This window comes from Apostichopus japonicus, chromosome 5 (assembly GCF_037975245.1).
Source record: "Apostichopus japonicus isolate 1M-3 chromosome 5, ASM3797524v1, whole genome shotgun sequence".
NCBI classification, from domain to species: domain Eukaryota; kingdom Metazoa; phylum Echinodermata; class Holothuroidea; order Aspidochirotida; family Stichopodidae; genus Apostichopus; species Apostichopus japonicus.
Window position 1 is genome coordinate 8,694,470 of NC_092565.1, and position 22,843 is coordinate 8,717,312.

Here is a 22,843-nt window from a genome sequence, read left to right on the forward strand (position 1 = left end):
TCCCTCTCCTTGCTGCAGACAAGGTATAGCTATGGGTATAGCCAGGTATAGCAAAGTATAACTTTATACAACATTTTTCATCTCTCATATTCATAATAAAATGAAGATTTCTAGAAGGGGCTCGGAGACATATATATTCCCCCACTGGGGCCCGAATCTGGCTCTCTCGACGCCACTGCACGTGTCTGCAATAATAGTGCCAAAAGAAATTTCAAGTTTGTCGATATCGATGGAGGACTAAATAATTTGCTACATTTTTTAGTGTTGAACTAAAATCTGCCGCCTAAGATCGATAATTAAATTTATTTGCTTAATGAGTAATAGTGTTTCCGTTTTCGATGAAAACGCTTACCTCATCGCTCGACGGCAGAATGGTCATCATGCATCACCGTATACATGGACTACTTCCGTGATGTTGTATGAACGTATTCAAGTATAATGGTATATCCCTGCGCTACCTTTAGTAACGGACACTGCTGTATTAGTAGAACGGATTTTGTGCATTGTAGTTCCATGATTTGAGTATAGGCCTATAGTCATAGCATATGACTGGATGTAACAAATCCCAGTTAACGAGGTTATAGGTACCGATCGTGTTGCTCCAACTTTTAACCTTTCGCAATTTTGTACAACATGCAGCTAAATAGTGTGTAGTATAACACATGTTAACATGAAGTGAGGAGTGATTTACGATATCTTATCTTTTCGTAAAAATATACCTGAACGGTGAACGTGAAAGTTTTAGGGAAGACTACAGCACATATATCTTTATGTTGATCCCAATTCTACAGTGATTCTATTTGTTCCTGTCATGAATGTTCACTACTGATGTTAATTATAGTTGCGGTATAGATTTACAGCCAGAACCGAATCCAGTCAATGTGTAGGCTTAAACCTAGAAAATCTAGTTAAACAAAAGTGAGACAGAACTGCACAGTTGACAAAGCAGGAATACTGAGTTTTTACATGTGGTACCTGCGATGGTACTGTGATGGTACATGTGATGGTACATTTTTTACATGTGGGGTACCTGGTACCGAGGTCTGGGTAGTCCCATCCTCTCTCCGGCACTGGGTGTTTGTTTGTTTGTGCCGGGTGGAAACAAAATTCATCATGTAGAATTCTTGACTAACAACTGGTTAGCGTCCACTCTGGTCAAATATATTCAATTCAAGTGTTATCGATTTTCTGCAAGGAACATCAAAAGTTCAAAACTGAGACTCGACTCTGACTCGAGTCCATATGGTAGACTCGAATCAACGACATTGGTTTAGACCTACCAAAGGATTCCAGGAGATGCATGCACGGGGTTATCCATCCTCCCCTTCTCCCCCACTCCCCCTAGGGATGCAGAAACGGAATGTAGTCGACGGTACCCAGGATTTTGATACCTGATCACTGGATCTCGCATTCAGTCTTCTCGTTGGTTAGATTTTGCAAAGTATATATGCCTGTTGAGCCTATGTGCATGTATAGTCCTGCCACATCTTAAAGGAATATTGTGCGTCTATTCTGCCTCAATGGTTGTTCGCTCTTTACTGTTCAATTAATCATTCAATAAATCAAGCAATGACATATATAGCGTCAAAATCATACCGATACACAGCGTAGGGCGCTGCATGTGGCAAAAATAATATACTGTTACTACGGAAATGCGGTCTGGCATAGGAGAACGATCAGAACATTAAACTCGCTTTGTAAACTTGTATATAGTCTGCTTTTGATGGAAATTTTGTTCCGTGGTTTGATATTTTGCTTTAATGGCCGCCCATAAAGAAGTTTGATCGAACCATCAATGTAATGCTAGTCCAGCAACAATATAACATGTATACACCCTGGGTTAGGGTTACTTGTTGTTAGTATTGGTTACCTATCTTAACCGAAGCCTGGAATACTTGCTTTTGGAAGTTTTTAGGTAACCTCAGTACAACTTGACCTGAATCCTGCCTTAGCGTCTTTACTTTGCACTATCAGATGGTCTAAGTGAACAACACCCGTATTCCACAGAACTGATTGGAAAGGATCATGTCAGTAGGTATGCTACGCCAAACATAGCTTAGGCTCGGCCTTACGTTACTGTGTGCTAGTTTAAGCCTAAGGCTAGCCTACACTACAGTGTCATAACGTTAAATGTATATGTTCTTTGAATGCAAATAGCCCTGCCACTGTCGAAAACACATTTCTATGAAGGTAATTAAGTGTTTACTGCCTAAGCGGACTAGCAAAGAGTCTACTTAATCTCCGTTCTGGGTGATAGGAAAGTTTTATTTTGGAAACACATCTTTCCGAAACATGCACTAGCTCTGAGTGAGGCATTGGTGATATTAAATCAGTATTCTTCTACATAAATTAAAATAAGCCTACCATATGGCTGATCAGAATAACTGCATTGTTAGAACCTGTTCAAATGTTTACATTACAGTCACCTTGCTGTTCACACAAAATGGATATTTGCAGATGATTTTTGGTTTGAGATTATTATAATTATTTAAGTGTCAAGCCTTTTCTTTCTGTTTTAATTTTAAGCACCGAAACGACCAGACCCTCCTGTGGTTGGGAAGGTTACTCATCACAGCATTGAACTGTATTGGGAAAGTGCAGGTCAGACGAGCGATTCGGGAAAAGGCGATGGCCGACTCCGGTTTTGCTTGCAAGAGGCAGATAAATCTCAGGGATGGGGCAATGTGCACATGTGAGTCTGTAAGATGATATTGAATTTGACTGTAGTCTAAATTTGAATATTTCTGTTGTGTTGAATGTTGAATAAAGTTTAGGCTTCAGGGTCCTTTGTTGATAACTAGACTATTTTCTGATTTCAGTAATCCATTATCTGGTAAACTATTATTTGCAGACTTTTACAAATTATCGGATTACGTAAGCATATTAACGATAAGTTTTGATGCAGGTATTATTCTTTCATCAACAAGAAATAGGGTAGGCCTAATCAAGAAAGATGGTTTGTTGCAGGGCTGGAAAACCTTGCGAACCTTCCGAACCAGGTTCGCGGGAAATCCGCGATGCTCACGGGAAATCCAGCCTGGCTGGAGAAAAAAAAATCAGGGAAAAAAAAACAAAAAAAAAAACGGGATGAAACTTTAAAAAAAACGTGGAGCAAAAAAGTACATCTGTTAAAACAATAAGGAAAATTTCAGAAGAAAAGTTTGAGAAACAAAACAAAAATGTCCAGAGAGCGTGCTCGCAATTTCAGTCACAATAGCCTACAGTATAACGAGTAATGATGTGTCCCCATCCCACTCACAAAGGGAAATGTCAGACGAACACACACGACCCAGCGTGGGAAGGTTGCTGTAATAAATCAGCCAGGAAATGTTTTGAACAATATTGCCATTCCACATTTGTTTATACTTATATTGTATATTAGTTAGTAAACGTTTTCTTTCGTATGAATTTGACTTCAATTCAGTGTTCCCTCTAAGGTGCGGGATTCCCTTCAACTGACTCAGTAATCCCGCAAAGAAAACATTTGTCTGCTGGAAATCCCCGGGCATCGTTTTCTTGCATTCGCGATAAGTTTTATACTCAATGCACAACGTATTCACTTGACTGTAAAAAAAACTCCGAAAATCAGTAGAGAAATTACCAATTGTGTACGAAAAGTAAGTTGGTACACCTTTCAAATTTTACGAAAGATCCAGCAAAACACGAAAAATTCACGCGAAACTGGCATATCGTGCTAAATGCAACTAACGTCATGTAAACAAGGCTCTAGTACACCCATTTATGAATAAACCGTAAGACCACATCTGGTGTTAAGCGGGGGGAAAAGAAAGTATTTTCTAGAATTTCAAAAAATACGGAAAAAATAATATCCTACCATAGTTAAGTGCATAGCAAATAGCCTAACCACCTCGTCGGTTACCGATCTCACGTAACTACAAAAACACAACTAATTGTATTTTGTGAATTTGACGTTTTCTACAAGAACATGGAAATAATATTAAGCATTTAGTTAATCATGCCAAGTGGCCTAAAACATATTTTATTACAAGGTTTACTTTCATAAAGATGGCCATAGCTAGTGGGGCCTCGATGTGCTGCGTGTATCATGGGGAATACTCCATGAGACGTTTCTTGGAAACGTGCCAAAAATGTTAACAAACAGGTGTAAGACAGGGGATGAGCGCGCAGTTGTTTGGTATATACCTGGGAAAATTCGCAGCACATATACAGTAAGTAGCCTACCGTAGTATATAAGTAGGGTTAAACCGTACTGCAGTTGTAAACTGATGTACGTATAGTGTGTGCTATTCATTGTTAGGCAGTCTATAAACGGGGCTTTGCCGAACGTTGTTTGTTTCATAATATCGGAAGTTCTGTTAGTTAAACTTTTTAAAGATTGTAAGGTAGATTAAATCTTTTTTCATTTTATAACATAATATAGCTACTCTAACTTGTCATTTTCAAATTGTCATCAGCTTCATGACAATTTAAATTAAAAAAGTTGTCAGTATTTTGCATCCTCAACTGTGAATTTTTTATCACCAGACACGCAAAAATACCAAACTTTTCCGGGGTCTTTGCCCCCTGAACCCCACAAGGGGTTCCACCCCTTGACCCACCAGGGCCCTAGGGCAGGCCCCTGGACCCCACGCCTTTATGCTCGCACGCTACGCATGCTAGGCGTGTTCGCTGCGCGAACACCAGCGGGAAATCGGAAGTGTGTTCGCTGTAACATAATCATACTCGTAAGAAACTCTTTAATACTTTCTCTGTGGTTCTACACAGACTCTGTAAAACTCGATTTTCAATATACACGATTAAGATAAACGTCAATCCTCTCTGAGTCTCTCTTCCATCGTATTTATATAGTCTTACCAGACATCTAACTTTTACATGATGGCAGCGGTTCAAAGGTTACAACACCAGGAACACGCCGAACGTAAACACTGTCCTGGCTTCATCGACATACGCCAGAAATCAACGATTTTAGAGACGGTATCTCCGTAAGTACCACCGGAACGACAGGCCTAGCGCTATCACTCACAACGACACTACTGTGTATACAATACAACTGGATACGGCGATTCTCTAACGGGTGTCCTAACGATTGCCTCTCATACAAAGTTTGTTTTCGCGCTCATCATTAGTGTGGCGCTATTCCAGAACTCTTTAAGCATCCCATCACAGAGAATTGCCAACACAGATCAACCATGGCAGATAGTGTACCGAAAATGGATTGGAATTCATCGAACCAGGGAGAATCATTCAAGCTGTTCAAACAACGACTTGAGCTCTATTTCCAAATAAAAAAGATAACCGGAGCCGACCAAGTTCCCATTCTGCTTCTTGCTGTTGGGGAGGAAGGCTTACAGCGATACAACAGCTGGACTTTAACAGTTGAAGAATCAAAATGTGCCAGTACCCTTTTTGGAAAATTTATGGCACAGCTAGAACCAGCAGAAAACTTCAGAATTGCACGACTGAAACTACGAAACTACTATCAACAACCCGGGGAAAAGCTTGATGATTTTGTCAACCGTTGCAAGCTACTTTCAAAAAAATGTGATTTCACGAAAGAAGAAGTGGATGAACGTCTAGTGGAGCAAATCATTGCTAGTACTCCAATTTCTGAATTTCAGAAAGAACTCTTGAGTCAGCCAAAAGAATTTACGATCCAAAAAGCCTTAGAGCTAGGTCGTAGATATGAAGCAGCTGCAGCACACATCACTGACATACAAGCTATGCAATCGAAGCCAACTTCTCAAATTGCCACGATCAACAAGAAAGGCACTAGATGCCGGAACTGTGGTGGTGATCACGTCAAAGGTAACTGTCCCGCACGAAACGATCAGTGCAGAGCATGCGGAAAGATGGGCCATTGGGCCAAGTTATGCCTCACAACAAAGTGTAAAAAAGGTGGGCAATCGAAATCAAAGTCAAGACAGTCTCATTCCAGAGGGGCACACAGAAGTCGTTACAACTTTGACTCCCACAGTAAAAACCAGCCACGTACAAACAAACATATCGAGTCCATCCAACAGTTACCGGACAGAGAGGATCAGATCGCAAAGGAGCTGGAATCATTTTCCTTCAGCTCTATCAAGGTGTCATCAATGCACTCTTCTGAAACGAGAAATCAAGTACATGCCAACATTGACATTAAGCTCAACGACAAGCCAGGTGTTCATTCCCTAAACATAAAGGTGGACACAGGCGCAGAAGGAAATACCTTACCCATGAGAATCTACAGAAACATGTATCCTGAACATATTGATCATACAGGAAAACCAACACCGGGTTTTCTAAAGGAGACAAACTGTGTATTAACTGCATACAATTACGAAGTAATCAAATGCTTTGGGACTACAACACTCGAATCTCGTTTCCAAGAGGAATGGCTCCAAACAACATTCTTTGTGGTCGACGTAACGGGTCTAGCAATACTAGGATTGAACTCTTGCAGGGATCTACACCTCATCACCTTGCACTGCGCCATAACAAAGGAACAATCAAACATCAACAGTATTCAAGACCTGAAGCAAGCCTATCCAAATCAGTTTGACAAAATAGGCGAATTCCAAAATGAGCACAAACTTGTCCTAGATCCAAATGTGCCAAGCCACATAGACCCACCAAGAAAAACACCAATCGCTCTCCGAGGAAAGATCAAACAAGAGCTGGACTCAATGGAAAGCCAGAGCATCATCAGACGCATCGAGGAACCAACCGAGTGGGTCAGCTCCCTCACGTACGTCACAAAGCGAGACGGAAGCCTAAGGGTGTGCTTAGACCCAAAGCATCTCAACCAAGCGCTCATAAGACCTATCCACAAGACACCAACGCTTGAAGAATTAAACCACAAGTTCTCAGGTGCAAAGGTGTTTTCGAAACTCGATGCAAAAGCCGGATATTGGGCGGTCAAACTCGATACCGAAAGCCAAAAACTAACAACATTTCAAACGCCTTTCGGGAGATATTGCTTCCAACGCCTACCCTTCGGTCTAACAGTAAGTCAAGACATCTTCCAATTAGAAATGGATAGAATTCTTGAGAGGTGCAACGGAGCATGTGGCATAGCTGATGACATAGTAATATTTGGGAAAACGGACAAGGAACATGATGAAAACTTAATCAACTTCATGGAACAAGCCAAGAAACATGGCTTAGCCCTCAACTCAAACAAGTGTGTCGTCAAAACAAACAGCATTTCCTTTTTTGGAAACGTTTACACCAGCCAGGGTATACACCCAGATCCAGCAAAAGTCGCAGACATTCAGTCCATGACACCTCCAAGTAACAAAACAGAACTCCAACAGTTTCTTGGAATGATGACATACTTGTCCAGTTTTGTAAAGGACTTCAGCAGCAAAACATCCACACTCAGAGATCTACTCAAAGCAAACACAGAGTTTTTGTGGGAAGCTCACCACCAATCCACTTTCAATCAACTGAAGCAGGAAATTTCAGCCTCATCCTTGCTTCTGTACTACGCCTCAGAAGAACCTGTGTATCTACAGTGTGATGCCAGCCTCAAGGGACTCGGGGTGGCGCTTCTTCAAAAGAATGAGGATGGATTTTTGCAGCCAGTGGCATATGCAAGCAAAAGCCTCACACAAACAGAGCAAAGGTATGCCTGCATTGAAAGGGAACTGCTTTCAATTGTTTTTGGTTGTCATCGTTTTCACACCTACCTGTATGGCCGAGAGTTTCACGTGATCACAGATCATAAACCCCTTATCATGATCACCCAAAAGCCACTCATATCAGCGCCGCCACGTCTGCAACGCATGTTGGTAAAACTTCAAGGTTACAATTTCACCATCGAACATCGCCCTGGGACCGACAACCAACTGGCAGATGCTCTGTCAAGGTTTCCCAACCCAAGAGAGTCAACAACCATTGACCTTGACATTCGAGTCGACCTAGTGAGGTTCTCAACAGAGAGGATGGTACAGTTGCAGAGGGAAACACGACAAGAACCACTATTACAACATGACCTGCCAACAAAACCATGGAACACCATTGGTGTTGATCTATTTGAGTTCAGCGACAATCAGTGGTTGATAATAGCCGATTATTACACAAAGTATCCCATCATAAGGAAAATTCCTGGAAACTGTAGTAGTCACGCTGTTATCATTGCCATGAAACAGGTGTTCAGTGAACATGGGATACCAGAAAAGGTTGTCAGCGACAACGGACCTCAGTTTGCCAGCGAACTCTTCAAGCAATTTGCAAGTGCGTGGAGTTTCGACCATGTCACTTCATCTCCAAGGCGACCACAAGGCAACGGATTCATTGAGCGACAGGTCCGTACCGCCAAGTCAATCTTGACAAAGGCCAAACAATCCAACACAGACATCCACATGGCCTTACTAATGTGGAGAACAACTCCTGTCAGTCAGACTCTACCCAGCCCGTCCAAAATGCTAATGGGAAGGACACTTAAGTCAATACTTCCAGGAAAGTCCACAAACCCCAGCCTTAACTCAGAGCACATTAAGGAAGAACTGGAGAAAAGGCAAGATGCACAAAAGAGGCATTTTGACAAACATGCTCTCCCCCAGACACTTCCACCACTTTACCCAGGTCAACACGTCCATGTGCAAAACCAAGACACAGGACACTGGTTCCCTGCCACAGTAAGGAACAAAACTACAGAACCAAGGTCCTACATCATTGAAACTCCCAACGGAAAAGTAGTGCGAAGAAACCGTCAGCACATCAGAGAAGCTGCAGTCTTACCCACATTTCCGTCAACCTCCAATACAACAGACTCATCCCATCAATCAGGCAACGCAGACCCAGCCAAGCATGTGACGTTCTACACACCCGCTGCTGAGGCATCAGGTGACAGAAGTAGATTTGGAAGACTTCTTCGACCACCTCAGAGGTTCTCGCCAGATTGATCACCCTTGTAGACATTAAAAAAACATAGCCTGATGTATATAGTTTTGTTTTATTTGCTAACCATCTTCCATATATATTTCACTCAGCATCATCTTTTCTCGTTAGTAAATTCTTCAACATAACAACAAAAATCTTTTGATTTACCTTGATTCCATCTTAAACTGAAAAAGGGGGATGTAACATAATCATACTCGTAAGAAACTCTTTAATACTTTCTCTGTGGTTCTACACAGACTCTGTAAAACTCGATTTTCAATATACACGATTAAGATAAACGTCAATCCTCTCTGAGTCTCTCTTCCATCGTATTTATATAGTCTTACCAGACATCTAACTTTTACATTCGCGGGAAATTGAACAAGGTTTTCCAACACTGGTTTGTTGGTTCATCAGGAGTCATGGGTTAATTATGTCCAAAAGCTCCATTTGTTTAACTCTTTTCTGAAAATTCAGACCCGTTTCACAACTGACGAAGATCCTGTGGAAATGTTTGAGTTTACCACAGAATGTATAGGTTTAATACATATAGACTGTGTTGTATTTTTCATAAACAGTAACATCTATGTCTCTTATATGTTGCAGTGGTTACTCTTATTCTTATACTGTGACTGGATTGGAGCCCAGCAGTTCATACAAATACAGGCTTCGTGTTACCAGTGACCACGGCAATAGTGAATTTAGTCCAGCCATCACAGTTTGTACAACAAGTGAGTTGACATTGAGACCCCCCCTTCCCCTTTTTCCCCAAATAATAACTGATATTGGTTTATGCTGACCAATAAATATGGAATGTCAATTGATAGAAATTTTGATTGATAAGCAGCTCAAACATTTTTGCATACATTTCATCCTTCCTTGTGTCTTTCTATAAGTCTCAGTTTGTTGCAGTTGTAGATTCAAGGGTCAGGTAAGCCCGCCGCATACTGCCCAAAGTAAAAATAGATGGTTTATGTAGAATTATCTGCTTAATTTCAGAGGAGCCCCCCAGCGGCGAACAACTCCATCGCATCATCAATCTGACCCAAGACATTGATAAACTCAAGAAAATTCTAGAAACTGGGGACAACTTGATCGATGTGCCAGACAAATTTGGATATACTCCACTTATGGTTTGTGCTCAGAAGGGATTGACTAAGTGAGTCTAACATTTCTATAGTAAGACTTAGTCGATCACCCGCATGGATTTGGGTAGTGGGTACATAGATTATATACACACTAAACAGTAATAGTAGGCAGTATGAGCTGGTGAAAAATGCAGCATCTCTGTGTAAAAATTGTATTCTTTTGTTCCTTTTGGGTGCTGATCTAGGAGTGACTTATTCAGACAAGAAATCATAGTTGCTAGGTCAGTTCAAACTAGCACAGTCATTCAATATAGGTCGTATCTTAATAGTATTGTAGACCTTTTAAAATGCTAACAGATTAATTGGGTCGTAACGCTGATTGTCTTTGTATGTGACACCTCTGACTGTAAACACTCCAGAAGGATATCTTAGTTGAAATTTGCACTTTGTAAGAAGATCCCTTTAAGATGGTTTAGGAATTCTCTCTATTTTAGGCAGAGGCCAAAGGTCAACAGAGGTCATCATCTGAAAAGGTTTGCAAAGTAGATATAAGTCTAGTAGGATTCATTGGTTACACCATTTTAAGTCACTATTTTAATTGAATAAGGAGGGAAGAGGGGGAGGTGGAAATACTTCTTCGTAGCATTGCTACAGAACATCCTTTAATTACTTGAGCCAAAAATAAATGTATCGGTATGAATGAACTATATGGACATCGATGAAACCAATCATCTATTTGCAATTAACAACCAGGTTTAAAATGCAATTCTTCATCCTTATAAATCTGACTACCTAACATGTGACTTCTGAGGATTTAATTGATTATATGAGGCTGCGTGAGGCTTGATACCATTCCCGCTATGTCATCAATAGATCAGTTATCCTTCTTTTCATATTGACTGTGTTTCATAGCATCATTGAGGTACTCCTACCCTATGGAGCTGATGTCAATGCCCAGAACAGTAGTGGAAAAGATGCCATGATGTTGGCTTCATTTGCTGGTCATCTTGAGGTTGTCCAGCTGCTGAGAGCCAACGGTGCCCGCTATGACCACCAGGACAAAGGTGGATCAACGTCGTTACACTGGGCAGTAGATGCTGGTCATCTTAAGCTGGTTAAGTGGATGATTAGGGATGGTGCTGCAGTAAGTGAATGAGTTATTATAAGTATGATTTTTTTTATTGGGACTGGTTCCTCAGAAGTTTACTCATGTTTTATGTAATCAATATGATACATTTAATGTCAATTATGGGAAACAATCCAATTTAGGGTGAGATTTCCTTGTTTACCAACTTTGGACATTTTGACTTAAGTGAGATTCCCCCTAGATAGAGACAGTGTTTTAAGGCAGTATTTAGTGTTATTAAGCTTGGCATGATACAGACTAGGTACATACACAGAAAACTGCACACAAGCACTCCTACCCACTTACCGAACACATATGGTAATTGCAAAGGTTACAATTCTCATAAAAACATCAGATGTTAGAAGATTACATAAGTACTCACTAATTTGAAAGGCTCAAAGAGAGTAGTTACACTTTGCTTACTAAACTAACACAAAGCATCTACCACTCAATGTAGGAATGTTAGGAAGCATTTATTCTTGTGAAAAGTATATTGTCAGCTCATAAGTAACCCAATCACTTGGTCACCAGTACCATCACCATGCTAGAGTTTAATATGCTACTTAAGGTGTGCTATGGAATTGTTGAAGGCCCAAGAGTTGATGTTTTCGTAAAAAAACTTGTATTACTTTGTTAATTATTGAGACTCTAAGTTGATGCTTATGTGGTATATCTAACAGTTTATATTGAACTCTTGTATCTATCTCCCTGATTGGAGATGTTACAAACTCAGACCATCTACTGTTATAGATCTTACAATACAACTAATAAACCATCATTAACATATTGATATGAATTTATACCACCAGATTGATGTTGTGGACTTTAGCTCTAAATGGACGCCTTTGATGAGATGCTGCGCTATGTCAGGTCACGTAGAGGTCGCTAGGGAACTCTTCTTTGCTGGTGCTGAAGTAGAAAAGAAGGATAAAGATGGCAAGACTGCCCTCATGGTGAGTCTTAACAGACTAGCATGTACCTTCATCACATCTCCACCAAAAAAGTGCAATAAGCAATTATCTGGCATCTGGTTATGACCTCTTGGCTATAAATGTTGCTATATGAAAGAATTCACCGCCAACTGTTACATTTCTTGTAATGTAATAGCTACAACCTCTGTTTGTATGTATTAGCCTCTTTCCTCACCTGTATAGGTTAGCAACAGGCCACTCATCATATAAACCTGACCCTGCTTTAAAGATCCGTACATTATGATTTATTATCTTAAGACCATTTTAGTTTATTGCCAATGATCTGTTTTCATTTCAAGTTTTCATTTTGTATGTAAGACATAAATATCAAGACACTTATTACAAATGGGGGGGGGGGAGGGGGGGTTGATGAAGAGTTTTGGTTCCAGTTCCTGCTTCAAGGGATCTTAATTGCCTAGAATTTTCATGACATGGTAAAAGGATGATACCTGTTGAGAGTGGAAATATCCAGAAGGGAATTAGAAAAGAATGTCATGTGCTTGCTTTAGTGTTTAGGATTATTGGCTATTTATCAGAACAATTCATTAATAATTTGCAATTACTTAATTTAAAATAGATCGCTGCTTTGAACGGACACAGAGACCTTGTACAGCTGCTGGTGGAGAGGGGAGCAGATCCTTTCATGAGCACAGAATTTGGAATGTCAGCCTTAGATATGGCGAGGTCTTTCGATAAGAAGGTTAGTTCTGTCATTCTGTCTTGTTTCAAAGTTTCGGACGCAGCCACAGGAAAATATTTTAATGGTGCTGTGCTTCCGTTGTAGCCAAATTTCAGCAGGGTAGCATGGAGACAGTTTTGGGATGGATAAAGTACCTCTCCTGCAGGGCTAGGGGGAGTCCTTACACAGCACAATGTCTGGATCAGTGGAATATTTTCAAAATGAAAAGTTTATGTTTTATGATTATGTGATGATTTTTAAATTTTTAAATCTTTTGAAATCTTGCCAGGTTTATAAAAATTGGCCATTCAAAAAAATAGCATACTATGGATGATGCATTGATGTATATCATGGTATATTTTCATATTAGTGACATCTCAGGCAAGTGTGATTCAATGTCTTCACAGCTGATATAGTATTTCTTTAACTTACTTGATAGCACTGGGGTAAGTAAGTAACCTTTTACATTCTTATCAGGTGTAGAGGTCAACTTGTTAAATTTATCTATCTATAATTTGTTTTGGTGAAAACAAACCAAATTTATGAATGAATACTGTCCTAGGAGCTTAGGCTTGCCCCCAAGGCACATAATCAAAAATGTTACCTGTGTAACTTACTTGGAGGGGTTTTTTGTACTACTTCAGCTATCACAGAAGACATGTAGCTTCTCCTTATACAATTATAAGAAAACAAGTTTGAGCAAACACAAGCTTTTTCACTCAAAATAACTCATAAAACTATGATTACTTTTTTTCTTTATGCAGAAAGTTGTCCAATACTTGGAAGGTGTGATGGAAAAATCTCGCAAGGAAAAGAGGAGGGTGACAGGCGATGATTAACTCTGATGGTGATACAAGTGAGGGGAGGTCTATATCAATTGTACTTCAGGTGGATCATCACACATGGGGAATGAGTATCACATAAGGCTGGGGAAGGGGGGAAGCAGTGGTGTTCACTGGATTTCAGAGGGAAGGGGGTCAGGTTCTAATTTCCCATTCACATTCATGGAGTTATAAAAGAGTGGGTGTGGCCCGGGTGTCACTGAAGCGGATTCCCATTGGTCAGTCCATGAAAATAATGGTGCATTCTGAGACATAGTTAGACCATTAATAAGGTCTTTGTAATAAGCTATAAACGTAAGGTTGGGCTAGTTAATACTCTTGATTTTTTTGTTTGATGTTAAAAAAGGGGTGTGTGTAGCAATAGCAGTAGTCTAATTCCTCCGCAGCTGAATGTAAAAAAATGCACCACCTGAACCATTTTTCCCAGACGATAAGAGATGGTATGTGGGCTATGGCCCCACTCCCTTTGCACACACAACTGCGGAGTGAATCATTTACATACAGGGATGTTGGCAATCCACATAATGGGTGGGTCATCTGCATATGGTGGGTCATCCACATAAGGAAAAGTGGGTCATCTACGCATGGAAAAGTGGGTCATCAACATAAGGGAAAGCGGGTTGTTCACATAAGGGTGAGTGGGTTGTCCACATCTGTGGAATATGGATCTCCTGATATCAAATTATTAAATTTAAAAAAGTTCAGAAAACATATGTTGCACTTGTAAATTTCACGTGTCAACAGTTCACTAAGACTCTCTCAATGTATTAACTGATGTGTGTAAAACGCTTTCTAGAAGAATTAACGAAACTTTAGGAAGTGCAGTTTTGCAGATAAAATCCGTCCTATTTTAAAGTTAGAAGTGCCTTTTAAAGGCTTTCCAATGTTTATCGTTTTCTAATTAATTTTAATTCGTTATTAATCGACAAGATTACAACAAAGGTGCAGCTATTTATAATAAATGTTCTTATTTCAGTATTTTCATGATCCCAATTTATTGTGCCCATTCATAAAATATTCTACAGTATTTCAATGTACATAGAAGTATTGATCAAAATCATTTCTTTCATTTTTTCCAACTTTTTCTTTAATCGGGCATCACAACTTCAGAAACTCAGGAATTATATAATATTGCCATTATTTTGTTGATTGGTATGTGTAGTAGAGAAATGACAGTTGAAGCTAAATGTAACTTGGAAAACTGGAAGAATCGAATTCATCCAAAGTTGTTTTTGGAAACAAATCTCATTTAGCAGTTCCACACATTGTGTTAGTTCAGTGTTAGCTCAGACAGAATTTGACCAGGCAAAGTAACACATTCCTTCCAAGGTTAAGTTTCCAAGAGACGTTAGAATTAATGAAAGAATTGATGTATTGTTCTAAAGCAAACATTGGAAGGCTAAATGATATGTTAAAACATATCAACTTCTCAACCTGGCTCACAGTACTCGCTCACAAATGATGAAAATGGAATGTGATCAAAACAAGACATCAATAAAAGAACAAGAGGCCTATTGGAACTTTCTTACCTGTTAAGAATTTATTCACCAACCATCTTATCGAATTCAGGACATTTTATTGCTCACAAATTGAATGTGTGGTAATTTTCTCAGATTGCAACCTTGTGCCTCATTTTATTGCCCCTGGTGTGCTTTTGATGCATAAAGGAAACAGATTATGCTTTCAGGCAACTTTTCTTTCACAAGAGATATGTTATCACCAGTTATTGCCAAATTAAAAGCGCATGAGTAACAGTAGTATTACGTACAACACAGAGGGTCGCATCTCTGATTCTGTTGTTGTTATAAATTACCAAAGTCGATAGCATTAGTATTATTCATTCATTCCATGTATCTATTTTATTAATTCAACATTTGATCTCACCGGTTATTCCATTGTAACCACCAACAAAACCACCTGAATTTTGCAGAAGGCTTTTAAATCTTAACAGCATTAAATTTGTAACCAATGTTTTATTTAATTCAGACTTTGAACATCACCTTGACATCTAAACACACCTTGACCACATTCATGTTTATTTTGATACATGTTTAGCCTTTCGTAGTGATATTTATATTGTTTAGAAATTTAAAATATTATACCAATGAAAAACAATTTACGTCTATTGAAGTTTTTTTGTGTCCAGTTGTGTTATCAACAAAGACCTTCTGTTCATAGATTCTTACTTGCTTTGTTCTTTTCAATAAATTGCAAATCTGGCAAAGGGCTGTTGCATACTGTACCAGTGGATATTTTTGCTATAATTGATTTGAGAGAGAAAACAAACACATATTTGGGCTACTAAAGTGTTGCAATGCTCAGATGTAAATCACAGCAATATCCTGTTTCAGCCCCCCTATTTTCTGCTTTGATTTGTTTGGTAGATTATTATACCGATAGATTATTATACAAACATAAATCTGTTCCTACCTAATGAAACCCAACTTTACGACTACAATGGGGCACTCCTAATTTCCTTAAGTCCATCCATATAATGAATATTTAATCTAATTGAGTATTTGAAAGGAACCTCTAACATACCCTTAATGTGATTAGCTTACACTACTGCATTGGACTTATAACAAAGAGGTCACAGCCAGTTTTTCCTCTGTTTTATTGCCCTGTATGAATCTGATCATAAATTTTCCAGCTAATCACTTTATTAACAAATTTCAAACTACAGACCTCTGCATGTACACTACCAAAATGAAATCAAACCTATTACATAGCATTTTGCAGGCTTAAAAGCCATACCATCATGTAACAATTGTCCATAACATTGTATTTGTAATAACTTGGATGATCAAAGTCACTTTGAAAAAACAAACAATTAATATAATTAGGAAAACAAATTGGAGAACCAAATTACAATTGGGTAGATTAAGGAGGTCACTCATTTTCAACATATTTTTTAATGCACGTTTACAAACTCATGAAGAAATACAGCCTTTATGCAGCCACTTTGCTTACTGCAGTACACCTGGCAGCTTTGACAAGATACCTTGGGCAATATGAGATGAGCAAGTACCAGGCACAAGAAAATTCACTCTACTATACTTTTGAAATTGCTGTAGGTTGATGAGAAAGTAACACAACATGTAGAAAACTCAAATATGTTAACAGTCAAAGTCTGCTGGTGTGGGCTTCAATTTATCAATGTAAAGGTAGTGATGCATCTCAGAATCTGGTATATCTTCCTCATTCAGTTCTGGGCAGCTCAAGTCTCGACCTTTAATACTGTCCCATAGAAGCGAGTTAGCGAGAGGCTGAACAGTCTCAGAGGATTTGTGATGGTTTGTTTTGGGTCTCTTCGGCTTAAAGAGTGTCGTCTCGTTCTCTCCTGGTTCTTCCTCATCCGAATCAGACAGTTGGTTAGATAACTCTTGAGATTCCTGGTATCTAATAATATCGTTTAAATAATTTACAGCTTCCTTAGGCTTCACGTGAGAACTGTCTACCCAAGGTATCTTATCTAGAATGTGTTGAAACATTTTACGTAATTCTGCAAGGCGTTGTGTAATGCTTCTATACATGGCACTCGCTCCTTGAAGTTTGAAATCTTGGATATTAGTTTTGAAACCATTTGGCGTGCTATTCTGCCATGCCATGAATGCGGCTGCAAGGATCAATGGCTCGGGAATGCATCCTGTATGTATTTGTTTATCTTTAGCAAGTTTGATTATTTGAGAAATTACCTTGACCAAATCGGGCTTTTCTACTCCATATTTATTGAGGCATCCCTTGATGCTTTCTTTATCAAATGGATCAAGGGGCTGTATGTGGACATTCAAGATTGTCTTAAGATCATTCATAGCTTTTTGAAAGGCTGGCCCATTTGCTTGGACTACTTCCCAAATATTTTTTACTCCAATATTGACAGAATTTCTCTGACATGCGACATGCAAACAGGCTGCACACAGTCCTCGTTTATAGCCATCTCTCTTCATTATGATCACTTTGGTTGGTTCATTGTATGCTCTTTCAAACAAAAGAGTTGCTCCTTTAACCACCTCTGAGGTCAGTCTCAGTGCATCACCGCCATTCGAAATGATAGTTTTCCATTTTGAAAGGTATTGCTTTGAAGCTCTGTGTCTAAAATCTATCCTTCCTGAGGAGGCCAGATCTGACTGAATTACACCAGATGAGTTACAAAATGCACCTTGTGACTGGGGATCACTTGGATTCTGAAAGGTTGTTTCTTCTGTGCATGCCCCACATTTTGTGCAAACCAAGTGACCCCCATCAGCCTCCAATTCTCCTCCACAGTCTGCACATTTAGCTGCCATTTCCACAGTGAGGGTGCAGGTTCTCACCTGGAGAAGAAAAATAATTGATTTTAAGAGATTCCAATCAGTGACCTGTTGGGAAGGGGAAGGAAAGCTGCTCCCTTCTACTCCCTTCATCTGGCACTACACCAACATGTCAGTTGGAACAAGCAGTTCATTTTATTGAAGGCTACTGGGCTTAACTTTAGAATCCATACCATATGAATGGGAAAGCTTACTTTGAATCGGCAGAATAAGGTTAGGGGTTAGGAATTATGGTTAGGAATTAGGCTAGGGGTAAGGGAGTAGGGTTAGGAAGTATGGATTAGGGTTAGGGGTTAGGAAGTAGGGTCGAATGGTACGGATTCTAAATTAGTACCGGCTATTGCTCTGCTATCTGCTAGAGGTTTGGAATTAATCTAGTCGAGCCCAAACAACTAGGAGTAGAAGTGCATAGCCTAATGTGTTTCTATACCAACTAAGTTTGAGTTAGGCTTCGGCTAGCAATATTAGGTCAGACCATTAACTATAAGGCTAGGTGCAACTCTTACTGTCTTAGAGTAGCTTGACCGTCTACCTACTAAGGTTTTTGCAAAACCAATGTATACATATCTTGAATTAAACCACTGCCTGGGTTACTGTCTTTCATTTGTCGCAGAACCGGTACTAAAGGCCTATCGTAAGGCTAATAATTAAAAGTACAATAGTTAAATATTACAGTATTAGTTTAATATCAACGGTTTGCTAATTTACCTAACGTCGGTGACGTTGGGTTAACGAAACAGAACACTTAAAGTGAATTTTCGTGAAGTGAATCAACTGTCTCCTTAAATGTCCATAGGCGTAGCTTCCTTGCAAACAACGATGCGAGACAACCAGAAAACGTTTTACCCACTTGTAAATAATGTTTGATGTATCGATTTGAAGCTAGCTACAGTATCACAGGCTAGCGGCATAACATTGTTTAAAGCACATTACATGTAGTACCACTACCAGTTGCAGTACAGAGACAGTAGTATTACGGTCAATTACTTATGTGGTGGTAAACTTCGAAATTAATTTATAGTCCACGCAGAAGACACTGTATAACATTTTTGTTTTGCAATTGAAGAGGCTGCAAGAGAGGGTAACGTATTTCCGGGTCATCCTATCAGGGCGATAAATCGATTCGTTAGGCACACTGCCCAGTGGTATGACCCGAAATATCTACAGCCTAGGCCTAACTTAGCCGAGTTAGGGTTTGGGCCCATGCTACCAATAACACTACAGTTAGGCTGTCCCACTTGTGAAACCTTTGGACAAACCAAACCTACAGTAGTTGCTCTGACAATGACATCCATACCTAGCTAGTAACTTACAGAAGTTTTCTCTGACATACATTTATTTTCATTCAGTAGACAATGCTTTGCTATGAACGTGATTCCATGCAGTTGTCAAATATAAGTTTCCACTGTATTCACAATGTTATCAAAAGTGATGTGCATTTTTGATGGGGAGAGCAACAAGAGATACTCTTGAAATGGCTCATAATGAAGCCATCAAATTTGTCTGTTTCGTATGCTAATCCAATGTCCAAAATTTCACATTCGATATTCATGAAAGGACCAATATTTGGGTACAAATACCCACATCATCATGATAATGTGTACATTTAGCCCGCATGTTGTTGCAAGAGATGTTTTGTAGCTGTTCTAATAGCAGACTGTTAGATGTATGTATGATAATAAAAATATATACTCAATACACTGCGAGAATGTGTGTGACCTTGACTATCTTACTGGTTGTTCAGACAAACAAGAGAATATTGGGGAAAGTTAAACTTGGCTTTAATTGACTCATAATAGTTAAATACAAGTTAATGATATGAAGAAATATTATGTAAAGTAATGATATGCGGTATGCTTGTTGTGTTTACTCTGCAGTACAACATATCACCTTGACAATGCCATCCATCGCAGTAGTCCAGGGTGCTAGCAGAGGTATCGGCCTCCAATTTTGTCGCACACTCCTTCAGAGAACTGAAGTGAATGTGATAGCAACGTGCAGATGCCCAGACCAAGCCCTTGATCTGAACTGTCTATACAAAGAACATAAAGAGAGGCTAAATGTGATGAAGATGGATGTAACTCAAGAAGATGCAATTAAAGAGACAGCCGAGATGGTAGAGCAACAATTCAAGAAAGTAGATTTGTTGATAAACTGTGCTGCTATGCTCCATCCTTCAGGAAGAGGAGAAACAAGTTTGAGAGATGTGTCATTTGAGGTAAGAAACTGCACAATAATTTCAGCTCAACATTCACAGAACATTCAGTGGTATCAAAATTTATTACAGAACAAAATTTACCTTAACATAAAGCCTTTGGACTGGCTATTAGGTGTGAATGATAACGTTTAGACAGGATTGCACTATGTTGCCAATTTGTGGCTAAAGGCCCATACAATTCAATAAAACAGATAAACGGTTGTGTCTTTGCCAAAATTTTTGCAAGTTACCCCCCCCCCCCCCAAAAAAAAAAATTGTGCCTTTCAGTCAAGTGTTTTGGTAGTGCACAGTGGCTAATTATCTAATGAGGCAACTAAGTATTTAACTAATGTCCTTCCCAAAAAGGAATTGTTTTGTTCTTTAATAATAGTTCTTCTGTCTTTTTCTTCAGATTATAATGTGTGCCATTGTTAGTTTGTGAGATTTAAATTGTTATTCTCTTCACAGGGTGTTCAGGCAACTCTAGCTACCAACACAATAGGTCCTTTATTAATGGCAAAATACTTTTCACCGATGTTGTCCAAGGGATCTGGCTCTTTTGGCCTTCACAGTTCAAATAAAAAGGAAACCCATAGCGGCATATTAGTGAACATGTCTGCAAGAGTTGGTTCCATATCAGACAACGGTAAGTCATTAATGTCAGAAGAACTTCAAAGAGACACGATAGAATTAGCCTATCGATATCTCTGCAGAAGGAGTTGTCATAGTAACTACTGGTTTGGCCAGCATAGCGTAACATTGATACCTAAAGTACCGCAGTATTGTGCTATTCCATGGAAGAGCTATCCATCGATAACTAAAGTACTGCAGTATTGTGTTATTCCATGGAAGAGCTATCCATCGATAACTAAAGTACTGCAGTATTGTGTTATTCCATGGAAGAGATATCCATCGATAACTAAAGTACTGCAGTATTGTGTTATTCCATGTAAGTGATATCCATCGATAACTAAAGTACTGCAGTATTGTGTTATCCCATGTAAGTGATATCCATCAATAACTAAAGTACTGCAGTATTGTGTTATTTCATGGAAGAGATATCCATCCATATCTAAAGTACTGCATTATTGTGTTATTCCATGGAACAGATATCCATTGATAACTAAAGTAATGCAGTATTGTGTTATTCCTTGGAAGAGATATCCATCCATAACTATAGTATACTGCAGTATTGTGTTATTCAGTGAAATGTTTACTTTTTCTTGTGGTACATTAACAGTTTGCCATCAGAATTATACTGATTGTGACACAATTGACAGGTAGTCAACTATTGTAAACAATTGATTACTTATTGCTTTTGAAACATCTATTGTAAGAATGTTTAAGATTAATCAAACTTGCTTCATTCACTTAATTGCTACACACTAATCACCATCAGGACACCAAATCAGGACTAGAAGTACATCGCTTGAACATTTGTTGCCACACATGTAGAAAGTGAACAGATTCTGTTGTTATAGAAACTGAAAAGTACCAAACAATTAAAAAAAAAACAGGAAATAAGAACAGTGGATTGAAAGTCTAGAATGCCTTCATAAAAGTGGTACCTTTGGATGCGATTAAATCAGTCTACAATCATTCAAACTGTTTGTTCCCTTGACTGTAGAAGCTAAATATGCTTTACTATATTTGTATTGCCATCTCAGTGTCCATAATTAAACTTTGGACCACTAACAGTAGAAATCATCCAAGCCCTCTGAATTTTTAATTAGAAGTCATGGGTTTTGTTCAGTTTCAAATACCATGCCACTGCAAGAAGCAATCATATAGATTATATTATCAAACATAAACATTCCCTGTATTTCAAAGACAGAATTTGACAAATACCTGGAAAAAATTGACATTACTCATTACTTAATTTCTCTCTCAAAACAGATCTCTGTAAACAGGTATCTAACCACAAAATGACATTATATATTGTTTGTCACATGATTAGATTAGGTGTAAATAATTAGATTAGGTGTAAATAATTCAGAAAATCTGTCATGTCATTGAAAATTGAGAATTCTATAAGAGCCCAAATCATGCCTTAACATGGACACGAATTGCTCACAGTATCCCACACTACTGTACCATGTTTCCTGTTACAGGTCTAGGGGGCTGGTACAGCTACAGAATGTCAAAGAGTGCCCTCAACATGGCAACAAGGAACCTGAGCATTGAACTAAGGCGACGGTCAAAGGGGAAAGTTATATGCATCGCGTTACACCCAGGAACAGTAAATACAGACTTATCTCGACCCTATCACCGTAACGTCCCCAAGGAAAAGCTGTTTAGCACTCTGCATTCCGTTGAGTGTATGATGGCAGTCATATCAAAGCTAACGTTGATGGATTCTGGCAAATATTTTGCTTTCGATGGGACAAAAATTCCATTTTGAACATTTGGAAGATGTCATCGGCATTGGAGTGTTTTGACTGAAGCATCAGAATGAGAACTTTATTGAAAACTTCAAATTGGAGATGTGAAGTTTGAAACTTTTGCCTTTGACTGGGACAATTATTTGGAGTTGATACTCTTTCTGTTCTCCATCAATTCTTAGCCTTAGTGTCCTTCTTCTGTCCTTCTTCTGTCCTTCCTCTGTTCTTTTGTCCTTCTTTCTGTTCTTCATCTTCACTCCTCTCTTTCCCCATCCTCTGGTATTTATAAACGAAATGTCAGACAGGAAGAGTTTATTGTATCATTGCATAGCTTAATTTTAGACAGCCCTACCTCCTATAGTTTGCAGCACATTTTAATACAAGTTGAACTAGTTAAAAAAA

The 22,843-nt window shown here is 39.0% G+C and overlaps 3 protein-coding genes across 4 annotated transcripts; 2 read left to right on the top strand and 1 right to left on the bottom strand.

Moving 5' to 3' along the window:
- Window positions 1-1,803: 1,803 nt before the first annotated feature.
- On the top strand, window positions 1,804-15,668 carry LOC139967538 (fibronectin type 3 and ankyrin repeat domains 1 protein-like). The gene is made up of 8 exons (XM_071971444.1): window positions 1,804-2,035; window positions 2,527-2,692; window positions 9,454-9,578; window positions 9,847-10,006; window positions 10,848-11,079; window positions 11,871-12,014; window positions 12,610-12,732; window positions 13,476-15,668. Exons 1-8 carry the CDS (start codon window positions 2,026-2,028, stop codon window positions 13,548-13,550), a joined length of 1,035 nt encoding a protein of 344 aa, XP_071827545.1. The 5' UTR covers window positions 1,804-2,025; the 3' UTR covers window positions 13,551-15,668.
- LOC139967532 (transcription factor IIIB 50 kDa subunit-like) lies at window positions 13,912-18,727 on the bottom strand. Its single transcript, XM_071971434.1, has 2 exons — window positions 18,572-18,727; window positions 13,912-17,866 (listed from the first exon to the last, which is right to left on the bottom strand). Exon 2 carries the CDS (start codon window positions 17,837-17,839, stop codon window positions 16,670-16,672), a length of 1,170 nt encoding a protein of 389 aa, XP_071827535.1. The 5' UTR covers window positions 17,840-17,866; window positions 18,572-18,727; the 3' UTR covers window positions 13,912-16,669.
- Window positions 18,728-18,791: 64 nt separating this feature from the next.
- Window positions 18,792-22,717, top strand: LOC139967543 (C-signal-like). 2 transcript variants are annotated; one of them, XM_071971450.1, is made up of 4 exons: window positions 18,792-18,944; window positions 19,741-20,081; window positions 20,529-20,706; window positions 22,172-22,717. In XM_071971450.1, the coding sequence occupies exons 2-4, from the start codon at window positions 19,761-19,763 to the stop codon at window positions 22,459-22,461; spliced, it is 789 nt and encodes a 262-aa protein (XP_071827551.1). In that variant the 5' UTR covers window positions 18,792-18,944; window positions 19,741-19,760; the 3' UTR covers window positions 22,462-22,717. The 2 variants fall into 2 exon arrangements, with proteins under 2 accessions (XP_071827551.1, XP_071827552.1); XM_071971451.1 differs by having other exon boundaries at window positions 18,873-19,008.
- The last annotated feature ends 126 nt before the right edge of the window (window positions 22,718-22,843 follow it).